Raw genomic sequence first — 23,714 nt, forward strand, 5'->3', positions numbered from 1 at the left:
GGCGTCCCAAATGTGGGGCCCATCAGCGACACGTGGATCCAGTGGGAGAGGTCCTGACGACAGAGTGAACGACTGCAACGATCGGGAGAGCTCCTGCCCGATAGACCCTCGTCTGGCAGCCGATCATCCGAACTTCACTGGTTCCGAGCAGACCTCTCTCGAGTGATCTACGGTCCTGACTGGGAACCATCAGGAGTGCCGCGGCAAATACGGAAAGTAGAGGACGATCGGGCGCTGGAGGCGGAAGACGAGAAACTGTCCACGCGGTCCGGGTAAGGTCGTGAAACACGACAAATTGCGAAATAATTGATTGATTATTTGAAATACTAGTATTGCTCATTGATTGTTCTCTTTGAGATATTCGCTGTCTACAAACGGGGAGGAGTAGAAATACTCTCTCTCTCTCCCTTTGCAGATAGTGAAGGGTAGGTAACGCAGACTTTTGTCCCCGTTGAAACCCGTCGTGCCTATCTTTATCTCCCCACTGATTGATTGTCCGAACATTGATTGTTTTGAAGAATAGTGCTCTTTGAGATATTCTCTGTTTGCAAATAACGTAGAATAGAGATATTCTGTCTAGTCTTTGCAAATAGTGAAGGGTAGGTAACGCAGACTTTTGTCCCCGTTGAAACCCGTCGTGCCTATCTTTATCTCCCCATTGATTGATTGATTGATTGATTGTCCGAACACTAGTTGTTCGATATTGGTTCTTTGGAGGTATTCTCTGCTTACAAATAACGAGGAATAGAGATATTCTGTCTAGTCTTTGCAAGCAGTGAAAAGATAGGTAGTGCTGACTTTTGTCCCCGTTGAAACCCGTCATGCCTATCTTCTCCCCACTGATTGGTAGTTGGTTCCGCCCGGACCGCTTATTAGAGGTGGACCATCCGGCTCCACTGGAAGGCACCCCTAATAAGGACATGTTCACTAAATATGGACTAGTCGCCGTAGCTTACAGCAAGCTATGGCATAAATATACAAGGAAGGACCCCGAGAGTCAGTGGCCACTGATGGGATCCTTCGACGACCATAAGATAGAAATGCTAGAAATAGCTCTGCGTAGCAATAAAACGACGCCTACTATGCTTGACAGTATCGGCATGTGGCGCAAAGAAGCAACGCAACGGAAAAAGAGGGAAGAGGTAAAAGCAGAAAAGGAATTACGAAAGGCCGCTCACCTTGCCGCTAGAAAGTTAGAAGAAGAAATAAAGGAGAGAAGGGAAACTAAACTAAGACAGGAGCCCGAAACATCAAGCCAGTACGCTGTTAGGACCCCCTCTATGCTCTACCCTGAGTTGTCCTCTAAGCAACGGACGAATGATGATTTACTATTAGGTCCCCCGATCATTTACATGCCCCCTCCATACGCACCCTCCCAATTGGTAGTGCAACACCCACAACCCCCAAGCACAAGCGAAAGCAGTACAAGGGCCTCGGTCCTCACGGCCTCCGCGCCGGCCGAGCCTCTTGTACTGAACACAACGTCGGCAATAACGTTGGATGACCCAGAGATGAGAAAGAAAGATTCCACCAGAATGAATCGACTAACAAGGGAGGAACGAGCAGGAATCGACAAGATAGTAGGGACACTGGTGGAGCGAAAGGAAAGTGAGGAGTATATAACAGACGTGTATAACTCATATGCCGACAGCCGCAGACGACACTTTGTCGTACGACTTTGTTATCACGCCCTGAATACATATGAGGATAGGTACCACGATAAAGGTCCCGAAGGCTTAGCGGCCCTATATAGGAAGGTAGACATTGGGGAAGAAGGAGAGGGCGATGTGACGAACCTCTTCACTCGTACACTCGAGGTCTATCGACACCTTAAAGAACACAGACAGGCCACTAAAGCAGAAACCCCCATAGCGACTAAGCCCCAGGAAGGAAGGACTGATACCATGATGCCCATCAAAGAGGCCGCCCCCTACTGGGTCCCCCCACGAGGTCAGGGAACTCATCACAACATCAACCACCAAGATGCGAAGGGAAGGGTTGTATATAATTGGGTCTACCAGCCGTGGGACCGACAAGATATTTTGACCTTTAGAAAAACTCTACCCGACTTAAGAAAGAACCCGACTGCCTTCTACACCGAACTAGGTACAGCCTTAGGCTCAACAATAATGACTTTAGCAGATATCGACTTGTTCTTCGGATTATGTCTGCCGGCTGATGTGTGGAAGCAAATCCGGAAAGTTGACCACGCTGAGCCGTTCGGATATACCTGGGTACAACTCGATACCATAGATAAACAGCGAGAACCGGGACAGAAACCCCCGAAAGCCATATTGGAGCTCCCAGACAAGATTGTACAGAAATTGAAGACTCTAATCCCAGAAAGAAAGGTAGACTGGTCGATAGTGACGGCTTGTCGCCAGAAACCCCAGGAGGATGTGTCTGAATACTTCTCTCGATTCGAGACTGTGTTTTCCGATTATAGTGGCCAGGACATGACCACTGCAACCGGACATCACCTCTTTGTCCAGAATTATGTGAAGGGTCTGTCACAAGAAGTCTCCCAGAAGCTACAGACCAGCGAGAGTAGTTGGGCAGCCTCCAAACCCGCAGCAATCCTCCAGATGGCCTAATACTACGAAAACCAAAAGAATGAGAACGATAGGGCGTCAGAGAGGAAGAAAAAGGAACTGAAGGAGAGGGTAATGATAGCACAGTTGCAAGGGGTGACCATAGGAAGGGAGCCCCCGAAAGGGAATCACCAACCAACCGCCCCTAGAAAGCTACCCCCTAGAGACCATACACCTGCACCCTACAACGGACGGAGAGACTTAGATGGGAACCAATGTGCGTTCTGTAGAGGGTTCGGACACTGGAAATCCCAGTGCCCGGTCCTTCTGGAATTGAACAAAAATAGGGACCCCAGAGACACAGCATATGACCCCAGAAATAGAGGACAGGGACGAGGGTAAACGAACGACGCCATCAACGACAGGCCAGGCAGACCTAACACTTTTGATCGCCCCCGACAAAACCAGTGTCAGCAGTCCGACTACGAAAGCACCCATGACTTCGCATAGGACCGCCAGGGACAAGGGAGGGATCCAGTCGAACTCCGTGTTGGCCAGCAAGGTCCTTATGTCACTGCTAAGGTCTTGGGCACCAAGTCTCCATTCCTGGTAGATACTGGGGCGACACGTAGTGCGTTGTCTAAACGACTGATTCCTAGGGCACCCTTGTCTGGCTCACATGTAACCTCAATAGGCTTCGATGGAATGCCCTCCACTAACCCCTTATCAGCACCAATCTCCTTTGACTTAGAAGATAACGCCACTGACACGACCTTTCTACTCTCCTCCAACACCCCTGATGCTATTATGGGACTTGATTTGCTAAAACATTTTCGAGCTACCATCAGATGCTCCCCAGACGGAGTTCGAGTCATCCTGCACGATAACCCAGATCCGTTCAGACCTTGTCACACACGGCGTATGCTCTCTATAACCGATGCTGACCTGTCCCTACTCGACACGTTACCTTCACATCTATGGGCTAAAACCGACTCAGATGTAGGGCGCATGGTGATCGACCCAGTACACATAACCGTCCGACCGGACGCAGTGCTCCCAAAGCTTCCACAGTATCGGATATCGCCCGAAGGCGAGAAGGCATTGGTGGAAATCATCGAGTCCCTAGTCGATGCAGGAGTGGTAGAAGAAGTAGTCAGTAATGTTTGCAACAGCCCTATCCTACCCATTGTAAAAAAGCAAGGCGAGGGAGATGAGAAAGCATACCGCTTTATTGTTGATTTACGAGAAGTTAACAAAGTAGTCATACCTCAGTACCCCGTGGTCTCAGACATCACCACCATCCTCACCCTGATTCCGTCCACTGCCACCACTTTTACCGTTATTGATCTCAAGAACGCATTCTTTTCCATCCCCATCCACCCAGACAGCCGCTACCTGTTCGGCTTCACCTTAAAAGCCCGTTCGTACAGATTCTGTAGGGCACCCCAAGGCTACACTGAGAGTCCCAGCATTTATAGCCAAGCCCTCAAGAGGCAACTAGATGCAGTCCAACTACCCGATGGAGTGGTGTTAATACAGTACGTCGATGACATTCTTTTGGCGGCCGACACCACTCCACTTGCCGTCACAGCCACCATTCACCTCCTCCACTTCCTTGCGGAGAACGGTCACAAGGTCTCCAGGAAGAAATTGCAATTCTGCCAACCCCAAGTAACATATCTAGGCCACCTACTATCCAAAGACGGGAGAAAACTTACCCATGACCGAATTCAGACCATCCTAGAAACCCCTGTTCCCAAAACTCAGAAGCAAGTGAGGTCCCTAGTAGGCCTCACCTCCTTTTGTCGACAATGGTTGCCAAACTTCAGTCTTATCGTAAAACCTCTGCTTTCCCTGCTGGCTAAAGATGTCCCCTTCCCCCTCTCCTGGACATCCGAATGCCAATCCTCCTTCAAAGAATTACGAGACGCCCTCTGCTCGGCCCCAGTCCTAGGAACCCCAGACTACACTAAACCTTTCTCCCTCTACACCCACGAAAGGGAGGGATGTGCGTTGTCTGTTCTAACCCAGTCCATAGGCCCTAAACAACGCCCTTGTGCCTACTTCTCTGCCACTCTTGACCCTGTAGCCAGAGCTTTGCCCGCCTGCCTTCGAGCAGTAGCCGCCGCTGCTGTCTCTATCCGGCAAAGTGAGGGGATCGTGCTCTCGAACCCTCTCACAGTATTGGTACCCCATGCGGTTGACACCCTCCTAAACCAAACCAAGACCCAACACCTGACTAGCGCGCGACTGACTGGTTACGAACTAACTCTGCTTGCACCCCACATCACATTGAAACGATGCACCACTCTGAATCCAGCTACTCTACTACCTCTCCCTGACGCTGACCCCAATGCGTCCCCTATACATGACTGCGTGACCCTCACCGACGAACAGACCAAGAGTAGGGTTGACCTCCGGGATACTGCCTTCCCGGACCCTGACGGAGAACTGTGGGTGGATGGCTCATGTATCAAGCTCCCCGATGGCACCACCTCAGCTGCCTATGCAGTCACCACAGCCCGAACAGTTGTTGAGACAGCCCGCATCACACAGCGATCCGCACAGGCGGCGGAACTAATTGCTCTCACACGAGCATGCATCCTGGCAGCAGGGACAACCGCAAACATTTACACAGACAGTCAGTACGCCTTCGGGGTAGTTCACCACTTTGGGCTCTTATGGAAAGAGAGGGGATTCTTGACTTCCCACGGCACACCCATCCTGCATGGAGATCTAGTCTCTGCCATGACCGAAGCAGTCCTCCTCCCCACACGGCTGGCCGTGATCAAATGCCAGGCGCACAAGAAGGTGACAGACATTATAGGACAGGGAAATGCACTAGCTGACATTACTGCCCGAACCACAGCCGAGAATAGGTCCACGACCCGTATGTACGTGACCAGGTCACAAACTGAGAAATGGAAGGATGCTAGGGAAACGATTAGTGATATCCAACTAGCCAGCACACCACACGAGTTAACTGAATGGGCCCGGGTGGGATTGAAGGACGATGACGGTTGCTGGCGAACTAAAGACTCGAACAAATGGTTGCTACCCGACTCATACTTGATCCCCATGCTGACCATGGCACACTCCCCCGCACACATAGGGTCTGCCCCCATGACCGAACTCATCTCCAAAGTCTGGCACAACGACAAAATCCCAGACTCAGCCAAACGTCTGGTCCAACAATGCCTGGTATGCCTCCAACACAACCCCGGGAAAGGAACTGCTGTACCCCGGGGAGGGTTTGGGGTTCCCAATCACCCCTTTGAAGTCCTACAAATGGACTATGTCCAGTTAGAAAGGTGCCAAGGTTTTAAGTACGTACTTGTCGTTGTGTGTGCCTTCAGCAAGTGGGTGGAGGCCTACCCAACCCACGACAACACCGCTATGACTACTGCAAAAGTACTACTGAAAGAATTCTTCCCCCGATACGGCCTTTGTCGAATTTTGTGGAGCGATAATGGCCCCCACTTTGTAGCCGAGGTTATCCAACTCATCTTAAAGGGGCTGGGTGTGAAACAGAAATTCCACGCGGTCTTCCATCCCCAATCTGCAGGCTTGGTTGAGTGACATAATGCCACATTGAAGCTTAAGATAGCAAAAATAGTTGCCACCACAGGACTGAAATGGCCAGACGCTCTCCCACTAGCATTGCTATCAATGCGTTCCACCCCCACTAAACACCACTTAACCCCCTACGAGGTCGTTTTTGGGCGGCCCATGAACCTTTGGACTGCACCAAAACCAACATCCATCCACGACGTCCCGGACGTCCTCATGTCTGACTATTTGTATAACCTAACTAAAACGTTGTCTGTTATCCATCAGCAGGTGCTGCAAGCCATTCCCGATGTTTCCAGGGGCCCCGGGCACGACATCCAACCCGGCGACTTTGTCTTAGTGCGTAACTTCCAGCGCACCAAGAGTCTGGAGCCCCGGTGGACGGGCCCCCTGCAAGTCCTAATCACCACCCGAACAGCTCTTCGAGTGGAGGGGAAACGCAATTGGCTGCATGCACACCACTGCAAGAAGGTATCACCGACCCTGACGACCACGGACAACATCACCGCCCAAGAAGAACTTCTGGACAGAGACCGACCATCCCTGAACCGCCGCCCAGATACGGAGACACTTGAGCTAGTGAAATATCCCGATCCCACCGTGCCATCCAAGGAAGGGTATAACTTGCGACGAAAGGAGAGAACTTCGGCTAAGCAGACCACAAACTAAGTGGAAATCTCAGAGCGGTAGCCTAGTCACCTCAAAGGCCACCAGGAGAGAAACTAAACAAAGTCTGTGGTCCTGCCCGCTACCGAGTCTCTTGAAGGTGATGGAAGCGCCCGACATGAAGATGATGGAAGCAACCGGACGTCCGAAGATCCACTACAAAAACCCAAAGACTGACAGAATGCACAGCTCAAAGACTATTACACTTTTCATTACCCTTCTCTTTTGCCTTCTCCTCATGGTCACCTTCTGGATCATGGAGGAGAGCACACCCGCTCATAAGGCATTGCTGACCACCGTTCAACCTACCACCATGAAAGAACACCATCTGATCTCACTTTCACCCCAACTCCGAGAAAGGCGTAAGGAGTTCTGGAATAACTCTTTTGTGCAGCTGCTCCACCAACACAATCTTGCCGCCAACGCCACTAATTGCTGGATCTGTGGATTGCTACCACATGCTACTGGACACTCTATCCCTTTCATCCCTTCACCTTTTTCTGTCCATGGTTCCTGCCTCGCCTGGCTAATCCTCCTGCAAGAAAGCTACAAGGACAATGCCACTTCCGGCAGAACCATGTCATACTTCTACCATGGGTTCTGGCTGAACAAAACTGGAAGAACTTCTGCCCCCTTCTGTCCTCTGAGATCAAACCCTTCCTTTCACATGGACATCCCTGCCAAAGAACGAGTTGAAATGCAAGTGTTCAACAACCCAGCCAGACCCACCTTCTCTTACCTCCGGAAACGGACGGCCGCCACCCTAACAGTGGCCCTATCCGTCATCAACATCACTGGATTTGTGTGCCTCGAAGGCCTGGGGGCGCAGCCGGTGGGCCACAGCTCCTGCCTCATCACCCGAACATTGGACTCAGTTGATCCACCCTCCTTTGTTGCCTCCCCGAATATGTACTTCGTCTGTGGTACTAAGGCCTACACCTGGCTTCCGAAAGGTTGGGGAGGCACCTGCTACATCGCCTTTGTCCTTCCTCCGACATATGTGGCTCCAGCAAACCATCACCGACAGAAACGTGCCAAAGACATTGTGCAAGCCGACTCCACCGGAGCACAGTTCATGGACGCAGTAAAAGGTCTCGTTCCACTCTGGGGTCCAATGGCAAACAGCCGTGCCATCCGCCACTTAACCAAGGCAGTCGAAACGGCGATGAACATTACGGCTGGCGTCCTCGCCAACAACACCGCCGAGCTCCAGGCCGTCCGCCTAGTGGCTCTTCAGAACCGCCTCGTTCTAGATGTGGTACTGGCTGATCGTGGAGGAGCATGCCGCATCATTGGGTCCAGCTGTTGTACCTACGTACCGGATAACTCGCCCTCAGTCTACAAAGCAATTGAACACCTCCACAGACTTTCCGCAGAGGTTCATCAGGAGCAAGAAGAATGGTCACTGGGGAGTTGGTTTTGGGACACTATTAGAAGTTGGGGATGGAGGCTGTTCTCATTTATCCTAATACCAATTGTGATACTATGTGGATGCTGCTTGGGGATTCAGTGTCTGCCACCTTTATGTTCGCTTTTTATGAACTGCATCTGCCCTAAGACTTTGAACTTTGAAGCGGAACGAATGAAAGCTCTGTATGAGATGGAAGTTCATAGTATTATGGGGATAGATCCGAACTAGACAAGCTGGCGAGACATGTTAAAAGGGAGGACTGTGGAAATTTAGCTTGCAAACTGAACATTATCTGCGCCATCTTGTCTCTCCCCAGCGCGACACACAGGAAAGCGCACGGCAGCCATTTTAGGCACCCTGGTCTCTCCCTGCTCATTGCCGATCGTCAGCGCGTCCCCCTGGCGCTGCAAGCATCCCCCGCGCGCCGGCCACCCCCGCTCTCTCATACACGGGCCATAAACCCTCTCCTTCTGCGCGACCCTGCCATGGAACCACATCCCACGCCTGACCGGCATCCCATACATGGTCATGCATCTCTTTGATAACCCCCTTCCTCTGCGCCCCATTGTCCGAACCGATCCCAGGCCATCACCTAGCCCTGCGGATGCAGTTTATTACCCCTACTGTAAGGGAAACACCCCACATCAAAGGGATTACAGTAGATCAAAGCCCCTACCCCCCTGAGACCCGGCTGGTCGCACACACCCCCGGGAATTGGCGGAATGTCCAGCTGTGTGATAGCCATCTCCTACTGTGGATGGGGTGGGGACTTCCACTGTAGATATGTGTGGGAACGAGCTCGAAGTGGGGATTCCGAGGATGTTCTTTCATGTTCCAAGACAATCTCAAGAATGTGCCATGTATGATAAACTCTGCAATAAAGTCATAAACCTGTGTATAAGAGGCCAGGCCTCAGAGATGCAGTTAGAGCACCTCGTGACGATACCTTGCTGTCTGATCTGATGTGTTCTGCTCCGACGGAATAAAAACTTTGTTTCCTGCCTTCCAGTCTCCGGCGCCTGCCTCTTTCATTGGTAAATTATCGAATGGTATGAGAGGCGATTACCGCCGGGCAATACTTGAAGGGTTATCGACTGAAACTGCCGCTACCATTTAACAGCATTACAGATCAATGTTTTGCTCTCTCAATTTCAGCACCTCCCGACAGAAGGACTCAAGCTTCTTCTCTCTGGCATCTCCTGCATCTTCTAGGCAGTGTATTCTCTGACCTAATTATACCATTTCCCATTTGATGTCCCTTAGCTCCCTTATCTGTGTTCTGCGACAGACGACAGCTGTGATTCCCCCCCCCCCCCCCCAGCTCTCATCTCCCTCTACCTCCTGAGCCTTAGGGAGTATATCATTTAGGGTGGTGTCCCTTTTGTTTTTATGATCGGCCATGCTTATCATATGAATATACTGGGAGCCTCTGGGACAACTGCTCACAGCCAGGATTGTTTCTTCTGTAACTGGAACTGGCTGTCTCACTAGTCGCAGTATGAGTGTCCACCACCTGTGGGTTGTTTGAGTCGAACATAGTGGCTTGAGGCTTTGCTGATGTGTTTGTTAGGGGCTTTAGGACTCCACACTGCAGCTGGCCGGTCTACTGCATTCCAGACGGAAACCAAATTACTGTTTGCGTCCACACTGAGTAACCATGTCTGCAGAGGCACATGAGATGCAGACTATATTAAGAAGGAAGCCTGGTCCAGGCTCTCTTGTTTGGTGGCGGAGTGTTATGACGATACTGGTTAGATGCTTGTTTGCTCCCCAGAGGTGTTTCGGCATAAAAAATTGTGGTGGTGGCTGGTTGCGGGGCAGGACCCGGTTAGACACCATTTGCAATGTTTGTCACCCTAGGGAATAGGCCCACCCTTTATCCCCTGGGGAAACAACAGGTTCACCTGTATCTTCCTCCCTACTTATGGCCACCCTCTGTGTGTGATTCAAGATTGTGCCCCAAGGGTGTTGCAATCCGTGCTCATTGCATGTAGGAGAGGACTCTTGCTTCGTATCTGTCGGGTGGTCTGTGGGGGCCAGATCCTCTGATGGTTGTTTTGATTTGGTTTAGTCCTGGGTTGCCAACATTGGAAGGATCTGTGCCCTGCAGGCTGCCACCAAGGTGCATTGTTATTGCCCCAGGGATTATGCTAGTTTTGCCACCACTATGTCTCATCGATGAGCAGGGGTTGATCCTTGCTTCAGTGCAAGCAGTTGACTCTGGGAGGGATGGCTTTGGGTTGTTAGGTGTCTGAGATCCTCCATATGCAGGTGATCTACGTGTGGGCACACAATAAAGTCCCCATAGGCTCTTAACCCTGTACTTTTTACCTGTAGGAGATGATTCACCTTTCATTTCTGGCTGCTGCAATATGTGCCCTCCGGACCCCTGTGGTCGCCCCTGAGGTGATCAGGGCCCTGGCTCCCTGGCCCTGGCCGATGCAGAGCCTCTGTTTGGCGGTCCGCCACTGCAGTGCTTATCAGTGCCCATGGGACGATCTTGCTTTGATATCATTGCTGCTCGTTGGTGTGCAAGTGATGATTCCTCCTTCAGTGCCTGAAATCTGATTTTTGGGGGTCGGCAGTGCAGAAGCCACCATTATGAGTTCCCTGCCAAGTCACGCTCATTCCCTTCTGGGTCCTGAGAGGGCCCCGCAAAGGCTGGGCCATGCCTGAAGGTGCCCACGAGTTGCTCCCTTGGCAGGACTCTGTCTTTGTCTGGTTAGCGGGCAGGGAATGATGGTGCAGCTGGATCAAGAACGGTGCTGTTGGTAGAAACCCTTATCCTCTTGGCCAGCCCCATCTTTAATGTTTTATATGTGTGCATGTATATGTGTATATTGGGGTACTTATTGAGAGCAAACCTAGATCTGAAGCATCAGAAAACTTTCCAAGAACAAGGAGTCGGATAACATTTTCGAGACGGGGTACAAGTGCAATTTCCTTGCAATGATGCATCCAAGGACCCCTCTCTAACCAGTTTTGTTGGCATTCCGTGTGCTGTTATTTGCTGGCAAATGGTGTTGGGAGTACATTGATACCCAATTATACAGTGTGTCGCCACTGTTCTGTTTGTTTGTGCAATGCTACGTCTAGCATGTTTGGGAGGTTGTTGTGTAAGTGTTGGGTCCCGTGGTGGCCCCATGACAGTCCCTTATGGCATTCTTGAGACATGATGGGTGTGTATGCTTTACCAGTTACTGTTGGAATAACCTGAGGAGCATTGCAAGCAAAGATATTAATGGTCTTAAAAATCAACATTAAAAGTAGAATAATTATCAGTTACATTTGTGGGAGGTTTCAAAGATAAAGGGTGACACAAATAGTGCGCCTTTCAAGTGTCTTCCTCTCTAGTCAATTGCTTCTCCCTCTTACTCCATTGTTCCCTTGCAGGGAGCGGACAAACTGATTAATAGAGCTCCCTGAAAGATATCACTGGACTGAAGTTAAGAGGATTTAGTTATTGGGTTTTTATAGAAGGGTGGGTGGCGGGTATGGAAGGTTTAAAGACTTGAAGAAGGGAGAATGGAAGGTGTTCTTATGGGTAGTCTTTAGAGAAGTACGCTGAGAGGAGAAAGGATGTCTTTGGAGATGATGTCTGTGAAGACGTTAAGTGAAATTATGTAGAGTTAGGAGGAGGATTAAAATGATTGCGGTTAATTCTGATGATGTGGATTTCAGTTCGGAGTGAGGTCTGTGCCTAATAGTCGTTAATAGTATCTAGGATAATTAATTCCAAATCAGATCTACTTTTCACAATATAATATGCTGTGTTTCTTTTTCTTTGTCAAAGTGCCAGTAGACAAAGGACAGCCGACACGTGTTTTGCCCTAGGGGCAAGCAGGCTGAGGGCTTTTTCAAGGCAAAAATTGTCTCGTTTGTAGTTACTCAATTGTCATCAAAATGAAAATCATACCAGTCTCTGCGGTGCCGGAAAACTCATTCTGAGGTTGTGGCTGATGGAGAACAGCAACATATTTGGTGCTTTGTAATGAAAATATACCTTTGTGTTTATATGTATAAATATTTTACTGTTGCAGGAGTGACATGGTGCATTCCAGATCTCTCCGAACAGTATGCTATTATACCATCTCATTAATAAAGACATTCACTAAAGACCCCATTGGTCTTACATGCATATGGAAGCTTTAAGACTATCTTGTTCAGAGGGCTAAAATTGGTATCACCTACTCACAATCTGTGCCCTGTGGCAATAAATCCGAACCCATATTAGTTAGCTGGCTAGCATGATAACATTGAGAAAAAGAAGACATAATTAATTTCTTTCCTGTGATTAGTCGTTCAGCTGCATTGTTATTGTGCTTGACCTTTCTTCAGTCATTGCCAGTCTGGTCTTGGAGTTGGATGTCTTCTTATATATTTGTTAGAGCATTTATTTTGTATTGATTTGTTGCAGGTATTATGATTATTAGTTAAGTCTATAGGGTTGCTGGGTGGGGTAGGGGTTGGATGTGTTATGTGATACATATTCTGAATAGTTCCAACTGCTCAGGTTACATTGACATTGAAATATGGGTTGGAGAATTGTTGTCCTGGGAAGGCTCTTATGAGTTTGATGGATGGTAGTTGATCCTACCATGTTTACATCCCCAATGGATATGCAGAATGATTTGAAAAATATTCTACATTTAATGAGTAACCAGTGTAGAACTTAAAATGTTGTGGACATGCAGTCCTTCACTCTAGGTGAACTAGTAATCTGATCCTTCATTTTGTGTCCAGAGTTTTTTTAACAAGATATGCTTGGAATAGGCTTTTCTCCTAGTCTGGTTTGAGAGTTGCTATTCCTAGAACTGCGGTTCTTTTCCTTGAAAATGAGAAGAAAGATATCATTTTCGATTACGGGCAGACAATATAAGATGGGGTTGTCTGTTGTGGTTATTCGTTGATGTATGGTGAGTTTGGTGTCCATGTGTAAAAGAGTCCCTTTAATAACTGGAAATAATAAAACTCCCATCTGTCTAATATTTCCACTTGTCACATTTATCTATTTTATTTCTAGTGATTTTATATGACATATCTCCTCCTTAACCTGGAACACAATTTTTCCTGTTTAAAATCACATAAAATTGGTCTTAGATGTATCCCTTAAAATAGGTGTGACGCAGCACATTTTTCCAGTTGACTCTATGCCGAGATATTGAACTACACGGCTCAGTGACGTCTAAAAGTGTGGAAAGTGTCATGTGAACTATACTGCATTTCATGAAAATTTCTAGTGATTTGTAATATTTCCCTCATAAGCTGGAACACCAATTTTCCTGTGAATCCATCAACATTGTTCTTAAATTTACCGCTTGTGATAGATGTGACAAAATAACTTATTTTCAGTTGACCCTCTGCCAAGATATTGTACCAAACTGCTCAGTGATGTCTATGAGTGTATGAAGTGTCACGAGAACTATACTGCATGTGATAAGAATGTAATTTAAAGAAAAAAAATATATATAATCAGGAAATGCTGAAAATGTGTATCCATCCTCTCCTTACCTAATACCTGTGACAGTCTCATGTATTTATTACATTTAACTAGTTTTGGAAGGAGGGGGTAGAAAGGGCCAATATGTTGTCATTATCTCTGGTAATAACTCTACATTGTTTCCATGAGACTTGGGGGTGTCTCCATTTTGAGACAGTGAGGATTGGGCTATCTGGTTACTGAATTAATGTATGATCTTGAACAGTTCTTTCCTGGGCGGTTTGCTTTTGTGATTTGTTTAAGTAGAATAGTTGTCTCATATAATTGAACTTGCTAGATGACTTTTGGGGTGTGCACCAGTGAGAAGACTTTGTTGAAATCATATTCATGGTGTATAATTCTCTACCTCCAACAGAAGAAAATTCCATCACAATTCACTGCTGACATTGTTATCCACAATCTGAGCACTGATCAGTTACTTTGAGCATGGCATTACCCCCCACCCCTTCCTAGTTTAAAACTTCTCTTGTGTAATCCTTCCAGATATGGGGCTTTGTTGCTTTAGAAGGTCTGGTTCATGCTGCTAATAATCTTGCAGTCCCTGGTTTTTGGACTTTCACTTAAATGGGCACATGAATATTCCCTGTAAGCAAACTACAGGCAAAATATATAAGGGCCCGATTAAGAGTTTTGCAGTCTGGTTACTCCATCACAAATGCATTTTTCATCTGTTTTATGAATAGTGCTTTATATCGTATGGCACTTGTAATAAGGCGAGTGGGATGCCGCCTCGTTTGTGACGAAGAACTCTAAATCAGGCCCTTTGTTTCCAGTGATTACAGCCGGCATGTGGGATGAAGAAATACAAATGAAATTGTAAGCACCAGTTTAATTGGTATGCTACAATAAAAGCAACTTTTGAAAATGGTTCATGGGACTCATGTGGGAAGTTGCTGACTTTGGGAGGGATGTGGTGGGAATTAGGGGTGGATCACCTCAATGTTTATGAAGTTAATATTTTCTGTATTAACAGGTTCTCTTTATTGGGGATTCAACCAACAGAGGAATGATGTACTACTTGATTGAAAGAGTGAATAGTACCATCCAGGAGTGGCACAAATTGCATGGCACGAGGTTCTACACTAACGTGAACAATGGCAAATTATTTATCAGTTATTCCTATTATCCACAGTTTTGGATCAATGTGAAGCACAGACCAACGTTTGAAAAGGCGCTAGAGCATCTTATATACAGGTACTGACCAACTACCAGCGGACGCACTGCCATATTGGAAATGCTCTTGCCCTAAAATGAGTAATGCTGTTTGTATTATTGAATTAAAACCAGTTTTTTCAAAATGTGGTCTCTGCTTTAGTACAACCATAGCAGAGCCCGATAGAAGTCAGATGCCGCTGTGCTGGGGAAGGGAAACCAGCGGTGCTGGAATCATTTTCAATGTGGGGGTGTTGACATCATTTAAGTAATCTGCAGACTGGAGTGATGCATTGCTCCATGTACCCACAGTTCCTGCTCCTTTGTAGTATGCTAAAACATCGAAGGCTTTATGCCCTAAAAGTCAGACTACCATCCCTGGACGAGCATTTCTGAAATGAGGAAACCTGGCCAAAGAAATACTGCACCTGGGAATTTCTGCATCTGCAATATTGGGATTTACAGATGTATTATTAGTCCTGCCACTCCAGTAATGAGTGCCTTAGTGCTTGTAGAGTCATCCCAGCTAAAGTATGCAAGCATTACTCTGGGCCCCCTCTCTGCCTATGTTCCTTTACTTCCCCCAAATGTCTGTGCCTTCTTACGTGTCTACTACCTCTCCAGCTATAATTGCCCTGCCCGTAAGATGTCAACTGACCCTCAAATAAAAGGTATGTCCCTCTTTTTGCTTGCATTTTTCTCATACAAATTTTGTTTTGTAAACTACATTAAATGTACATCGTCCGTGGCATTCTCTCCTGCTACTGTGTGCACTCTTGTGCTTTCTCTTACAGTCTACATCCTCTCTCTTCTAGAATGTGTCTTTCTCACTCATCTCTGTAAAAATGTAGGACCTTAATTAGAATTTGGTAGACTGCATACTCATAAATACTATAGGAGGGAAGGAAAAGCAACAGATATCCAGAAACCACTCAGCTTTCAAATATACACCAACAAAAATCAAAAGAGAGTGGGATCATATGTCCTTGAGTTATCGCTTTTGAAAACATCTGTGGGACCCTCAACAGTTACTTTCGGTCAGTGGTATATACTTTGCCACTGACATACTTGTAGCTGGTAGCATCATCATTGGGTCTATTTTGCCTCCACCAGGAGGTAATCAGTCTGATTGAAGAGATTTAGTTGGGATCTGCATCAAAATAAGAAATTTAAACTTACCACTTATCTAGGAAAAAAGATGTTTTAAGAGCCTAGATGGGGTAAGGTTAAAATGGAGAAAATGGATGTGTATATGGGATATATAATGTGTCCCTCGTATCACATAGTGAAAACAGGTCTACCAACGGCTTTCGTCAGGACCGGTAGAATAGGGGGATCCCTATATTTTCCAAGCCAGGGAGAACACCGTCCCCTTGGTTTTATGTAGTGTGGTTCAATTCTTTCAGAATGTGGAGAAAACACTGTTCTCGCTCTTCTTTATTTATTTGGGTCCCATAGGCTCAGGGGGGAGACATTGTGGCCGCATTCTTGTAGTGCAGCGCGTCCGTATCAATGTGGTCGCTCCTGTCCTGAATCTCAACTGCATACTTCATCAAAAATGAGTGGCTATTTTGTCTGGCATATCACGGTCTGTAGCTTCTAATGCAATTTTAATACAGTAGACGACAAACATGTTACAGTTGAGATGGAGTATCCCATTTTCCAAACTCTAAAAAAGCCTCTAGTCTCTTCTGTAAGGTGTGCCATGATTTGGGAGAATCTGGGGAAGTCACATCCTCCTGTGCTTATGTGAGCATTTGCACTCCCACCCATTTAAAACAACACAGAGCAGCTCTCAAATAAAATAAATGAGGTTCATGTTGACCAAAAATAGCTGTTCTTTATTATTGGGAATATTTTTAATTCAGCAGTCCGTAACAAGATAGTAGAATCATCTCTGAAGCCACATGAAGTTTTGAGCTTCTAATCCTTTAAAAAAGTAAATAGGTCTACTCTGTTGTAATCCCTCTCCCCTTCCTTAATGGGTCATATATTTGATAGCTCCTTATCGAGTCAACAATTTGCTGATAAACCATCATCCTACCCTCCCGTGACCTCATATCTGTTTCATAGTTCCTTTACCTTCTTCCACCCAATGATCAAAGAAAATGAATTAAGGATGACCCAAATAACAAAAGCTAATAACTATCAAGCGTAAGCCTGCAGTGAACTGCATGTGGCATTTCCTTCTATCTCTCGAGACAGATCTCATAGACATAATCAACTTATCCTTTCTGTACAGGTGTGTAACAAGCTCCATCTCTGTAAAAACCAATTGGCGACCCACTAAGCAGTCTTTACCAACTATTGGCTAATCTCCAAGTAAAATCATGGAATGTGAGGTTAAAAGACAAGAAGGGTATTTCCACAAAATATTGAGTTCAAAACATTGAATTGTATAAATATCAGAAAGAAATACTATTGTGATGCAAAAATATAGTAGTATAGAATATCGCTGCCAAGAATATCGTTTTATGGTAAGTAATATTGTTTTTAAGAATAATGTTTTTAATATCGTTTTCAGTAGTACAGTTGTAACAAATTTCGTTGTTTGAATTATTTTAATGTGTTTAAGTTAATATATTAATTATAAGTGTGAGTATTGGTGGTATATTTGTTATTATTTAAAAAAATGTAATTTTGTACTTTTAAGTGATTTTTTTAAATGTTATTAGTGATTTATGGTGTTGTAGGGTATAGTTGAGTTTGTAGGACAGGGTGGAACGTTATTTAAATTAGAAATATGTTCAATTTTTGTTAATATGCTCTTTATTGTTAATTAACTTTTAATGTATTGTTATGTAATTTGTTTCGTGTTATATTTTGAATTTATAATTTTTGTTTTATTATTAGTTATAGTACGTTATATATTTTAGTAGCAGGTCATTGGGTTTGTAGCAGTATAGGGTGAGAAGTTAATTAAGTTATAAAAAATGTTTTATTTGTTTTTAATGTTGTTAATTAATTATTTAATTAATTGGTAAACAGGTGAATAGTTGATTACCAATGTATTTAAGGGATATATTAGTATTGAGTTGTAGGGTGTGTAAGGGTATAGGTTGGGAAGTTAATTAAGTAATTCAAAATTATAAATTATTGTTGATTAGTCTTCAATTGTTAATAATTATTTAATTGATTGTTAATTATTTAAATAGTTTAATACTGATTTTCATTAAGCAATATTTTGCTTGTGGAATGTTGGGTTTGCAGGGGAATAGGGTGGGAAGTTTAATTAAATTCAATGTATTTTCTTTTTCAAATAATTGTTGATTATTAATTCTGTGTACATTACTTCATTTATTATTTATATGTAATTGTAATGTTTTATTTATTTTAATATCTATTTTAGTTTATATGTTTAGTACAAATGGATTTTTAATGATTAGTTATTTTTTTAGGTGAGTAGTTTGCTAAGAAACTGAGAATATATTATATTTTTTATATGGATTGATATTTACTGGTAATTTATTATGTGTATAATGTTTTTATATTTGTTTTATTTTTTTAAATAGTTTAATGATAAGTGTAGGAACACGATATTAGATATTGTGGCAAATCATATTTTTGACACTATACTTTTGTCAACAATTGTGTTTATAATGATATTGTGTCATTGATTCAACAAGAACAGGCAAAACTAAATCTAGTCCATCTGTACTCAGAACAGCGAAGGTCAACAAAACTGAAACAACAGAAAATACCATAACATATCGATGAGCAGACTCTTGGAATGGGAACACTTTTTAATTTGGGAGAAAAATAGTGCCTAGGCTCAAGGGTTTTCTTAGACACCCATTGCCAATGTTGCTGAATTTCACTTTGCTGAATACCAAAGCTGCCTCATTTTGATTCCAGCTTATGCCTCTTTCTTCCATCACCCTCCACTTCCTGTCTGTTCATCTCCCTCATGCAAATGCCTCCATTCTCTCTTTGACAGTATTTTCATGCTTTTCTCCTTCTTTATCCCCTTTTCTGCCGTTCTGTCTCTTGCTCTCATTCAAAGTCTAATGATGAAAAATAAGTCCTGGTACCCAAAAATAAGTGCCAGTGCTCAGCGCCTGCAACCCCCAGTACAAATTAACCACTGAATGAGCTTGAGCCACTTTCTCTGCCTTAGATTATATTCAATCCTTTCTCTTTATCTGCAACCAAAAAGTCTGAACTGGGTCCACGAAATCATCACTTCACAAGGTGTCATGTAGAGTAATGTGGGAGGACAGATGGATGTTAAGTTTTCGCTTCAAATAAGGGACAGTCTTTTGAAATTCTGGACAGTTGTCACACAGGTGCAACCACAGCAAACAAATACAAGTCCACCTTGAGCCACATATCTCATGTAAACCCAAATATATCATTGAAAACCCCTGCAATGAAAAGCTGTTTTTCTTCTGCTTTACTGCAGTGAAAGCTGTTTTGTCACCTTTAGCTTGCATTGGGGTAGTGACTATAGTACCAAAGGCTTTTGATTAAGCAGATCATTAGGAAATTGGTTTATATTGTGCTGTTTCATGTTCTTCTGGTTTGTCCCTGTGTTGCTCTCTGCCTAGTTCCCATTGTTGTAGGGTAACGTAAAAATTAAAAAAAAGACAGACTCCTCTTGGCAATGTAAAAACAGCTCTTTGCTGTCGCAGCAGGGAGAGCGACCATCTCCACTCAGTTACACAGCCAGTCTCCATTTGCTGCTTCATCGTCAGACAATACTTATTACAAAATATTAATCAATGAATTACTAGGTGATTACATATTGGTTGTAGAAAAACATGAAGTCACTTGTGACCCTCGACTTTAACCTAGCTCTTAACACATCCTTTATTGCAGTTCTAACAATGCTCAACTACTTTCTGCTCTTGAATGCATGTGTATTTGCATGTGTGCTTTATCATTCTGCTCCCAAGACCTCTTATCAGAGTCCATGTGTTCTTGGCTAATTCAATCTCCTGCTCCTATTGTTTAGTCATTTTTAATTTGTTGAGAACACAGAATATGTCCCTGTGTGCTTAAGGCAATAAATCCCTTCAAGCTCGCCAAACACGAGTTTTCCTTTAACTAGGACCTTACAGGTCATGCATTCTGTCTTCAAGTGAACCCTTCACCTCTCTCTCATCAGCATGAGATTTTAGGCCTGCACTGCTATTTCACCACGTATAGCTGTGTGACGCTCTCTACTGTTGTCTGCTACTGCACAGTGTCTTCGTATTACATTTCTTCTATAACACTATCCATTGATACCCCCCATGATGTGTCTTTCATTCATTTTGTATTTTAGGTCCCGCCCTCTTGAGGATACAAGCTACACTATATTAGTGGTGGGTGGTGTCCAATGGCTTAATTGGAAACACCTGAACATTATCCAAGATGTACTGAGAAGGTAACATGCAGCATTGTCTGTCTTTCAACTTTATGTATAAGTATTGTGCCCTTTGAAACTCTTAGGCCCTGATTACGAGTCTGGTGGTCCGAGGTCCGCCAGACTCTTGGCGGCGGTCCAGCCACCGCCACAATGCCGGTCCGACTGCTCTATTAGGACTTTGCTGGTCTGACCACCATTGAACCGCCGCAGCTGCCAGGGAACTGCGTTCCATGGTGGCCCTGTGGCGGTCTGAGGGCTGCAATATGCATGGTGGTGCCCTGAGGCACCAAAATGCACATTACGACTTTCCTCACTGCCAGCGGTCTCATGGACCCCTCTGCACGGGGGTACAAGCATAGGGCACATGTTTATGCCCCCTTGTAGATTTGTACCCTCAGTTCCTATACAGGAAAGAATGCACATCATGGTGCATTCTTTCCCGTGCAGGAACATGCACCTGCGGTCCGAGGAGGTGCTGTTTAAGACTCACAATGAGCCTTTAAACAGCACTGCCGCTGGACCGCCACACCACCCGCCAGCCAGACCACAAAATGACTTGTAATGTGGCGGGCGGGCAGCGGTGGGTTTCGGTGGTCCTGGAGTGGAGCGATGGCGTGCCGCCCGCTCCAGGATCACTGGACTCGCAATCAGGCCCTTACTGTTTCATAACTTAGTACTATCTTAATACGAAAACCAGATTAAAAAGCCTAGTTAGCTGCACAATCGTAAGCCTGTTCTAAGTGTTTTGCCAGGTTTTATCATTACAAACGTCACAATGTATTACAGACACTGAGAGGAGCACATGTCTTTAGGGCCTGCAGTGTCAATAATGACGCCACTCTGGCTTGAAAAGGTGGGTAGAAGGGCATTGTGCTGTGTTAGTAAATCCATCACAGTGTCCAGAATTAGATGGGCATGTTTCAAACATAGTGATGGCTCAATAACCATAGCGGGTCATTTAGACCTAGGCCGACAGCTGTTTGCCCTATTGAGAGACCCCCACCTACCTGGCGAGGAGATCTCTGCTGTAAAGGGAGCCACCGCTGCCACAACTACCTTCACAGAACTGACTCTAAGTAGGCGCCATGTTTAATGCACCCACTATGCAAGCCTTTTGTGAAATCAAGTGGGAGGTTGCGGTTGGTAGATAAATAAATAAAATAAATGCTGACTGCCATGGAGGGAGTTTGTTAAGTTGGGTCGCCGGAAGATTGCCGGATGGGGCATACACTACTTTTTGGCAGATGCCTTCATCCGTCAACCAGTAATTCATCCCAGCAGTCTACTATTGTCAGCCCGCTGGGTGTGATTCCTTATTGTCAGACCCTGCTTTATTGTCTTTGATCATTTTAAGGTATTTGTAAGCAAGCTCTTTGTTCCAAATATATACCTGACAAGACAGTTGCAGGGCATTCTAAAAAAGTAGACTGGACAAGTGTTCAGCCCGAGGAACAGAATCCTCATAGCTGAGAGCACTATATTGGGGAACAACCTTTACAACGCAACTTTTACAACGCACTACACTTACAACGCATTTTTTACAACGCAACATCCAGTACAACGCATTCCATTACAACGCAGGAAACTACAACGCATTGTTAAAAACTACCTTTACAACGCATTCCATTACAACGCATACTACCTTTACAACGCATACTATTACAACGCATAATATTACATTAAAACCCCTACACTATCCAACACTTGCCCTACTGTTGCACCCCCTGGAGTTAGAATAGTAATTTGTACCCCTATACTATCCAACACTTGCCCTACTGTTGCACCCCCTGGAGTTAGAATAGTAATTTGTACCCCTATACTATCCAACACTTGCCCTACTGTTGCACCCCCTGGAGTTAGAATAGTAATTGTTACCCCTATACTATCCAACACTTACCCTACTGTTGCACCCCCTGGAGTTAGAATAGTAATTTTTACCCCTATACTATCCAACACTTACCCTACTGTTGCACCCCCTGGAGTTAGAATAGTAATTTTTACCCCTATACTATCCAACACTTACCCTACTGTTGCACCCCCTGGAGTTAGAATAGCAATTTTTACCCCTATACTATCCAACACTTGCCCTACTGTTGCACCCCCTGGAGTTAGAATAGTAATTTTTACCCCTATACTATCCAACACTTACCCTGCTGTTGCACCCCCTGGAGTTAGAATAGTAATTTTTACCCCTATACTATCCAACACTTACCCTACTGTTGCACCCCCTGGAGTTAGAAAAGTAATTTTTACCCCTATACTATCTAATACTTACCTTAAATGCAATTTAATATTATGCGTTGTAATGGTATGCGTTGTAAAGGTAGTATGCGTTTTAATGGAATGCGTTGTAAAGGTAGTTTTTAAAAATGCGTTGTAGTGTCCTGCGTTGTAATGGAATGCGTTGTAGTGGATGTTGCGTTGTAAAAAATGCGTTGTAAGTGCATGCGTTGTAAAAGTATGCGTTGTAACGTCATACATCCACTATATTGGCACCTTCAGGGCCCCATGTATTTACAGAGCAGAAACACTTGCACTGAGAAGCAGCACAGATGCATGTCCTCCATTAAAATGATATGCACATTTACACTCTTACAATAATAGGATGAGCGATCAGCTGACCTACAAGGTCAGCATTAGTTATGGCCTCTGCTCTCTTAATGGAAGAGGACCTGCCAGATTTCCAGACCCCCCTACTGCCTTGCAGACAGCTCTTTGCTTTTTGTGGAATTGTTGTTGTATTGACCACACTAAAGGCGCTGATCATTTACAGAGCGGGTGCTATGTTGGATGCGGCTGCTCAGCAAAGCAGAGAACAAACTCAGAAATAAGAAGTTTATTCTTGCTGAACAAAAGGCAATAACTCCAATGTGCAGCTACTTTTTTCCCCTCTGCTTTAAGGCAAGTGTGTTATTTTTCCACCCTGGACTGCTATGTGCTGCCTGCTGGTCCCGGCTACAGGAAATGAGTCATGGTCGCCAGCTCTACGTAGTTTAGGATGTCCATCACCGCCGTCTGCCATGTTTTGGCAATGCACCATTCGAGTCAAATTCTAAAGTACCCCTACATGTGAATGCATGCAGATTCAGGCCATGGACGAACACAGGATAAGTTAAAGTTGGAATTCCACACTTGAAAGTTGCTCTAAAATTAATATTACCCAAACCTGGCAAAAAGCACCAGGTCCTATTAAAAGCAGGTGAATCCCTACCATGTCGGTAGCAGTAGGTCACATCATGAAGCTGCAGCAAATGCACCTCCTACTCCTAGCTGCTAGGTAGCAGGACAATAATGACAAACAGTGACATAAGGGAGGAGTAGGAGAGTGTAGGGTCAAACGTCCTCTGGAGTATAGACCTTTTTACATACATATAGTGCGGGAGATGCTGATTCCTGGTAAATCAGTGTTATCTATTAGGAGAGAGACCCTCACTTTCTTCAGCGTACGAGATATGTGGGTAAGTGCCCTTACAGTGGTGTACAGGAGGAGTTGGCATACGCCGTACTTGGGGTCGGTGTAAGTGTAGCTTCAAG

At 45.1% G+C, this 23,714-nt stretch overlaps 1 protein-coding gene across 1 annotated transcript in view; it reads left to right on the forward strand.

The window, feature by feature from the left end:
* The window catches only part of CPED1 (cadherin like and PC-esterase domain containing 1), a 269,952-nt gene that overhangs the window by 205,683 nt on the left and 40,555 nt on the right, over nucleotides 1-23,714 (forward strand). The window contains 2 exon segments of the mRNA XM_085654157.1: nucleotides 14,652-14,872; nucleotides 20,097-20,198. Coding sequence (XP_085510283.1) covers nucleotides 14,652-14,872; nucleotides 20,097-20,198 — 323 coding nt within the window.

This window comes from Triturus cristatus, chromosome 4_1, assembly GCF_964204655.1.
Source record: "Triturus cristatus chromosome 4_1, aTriCri1.1, whole genome shotgun sequence".
NCBI classification, from domain to species: Eukaryota; Metazoa; Chordata; class Amphibia; order Caudata; family Salamandridae; genus Triturus; species Triturus cristatus.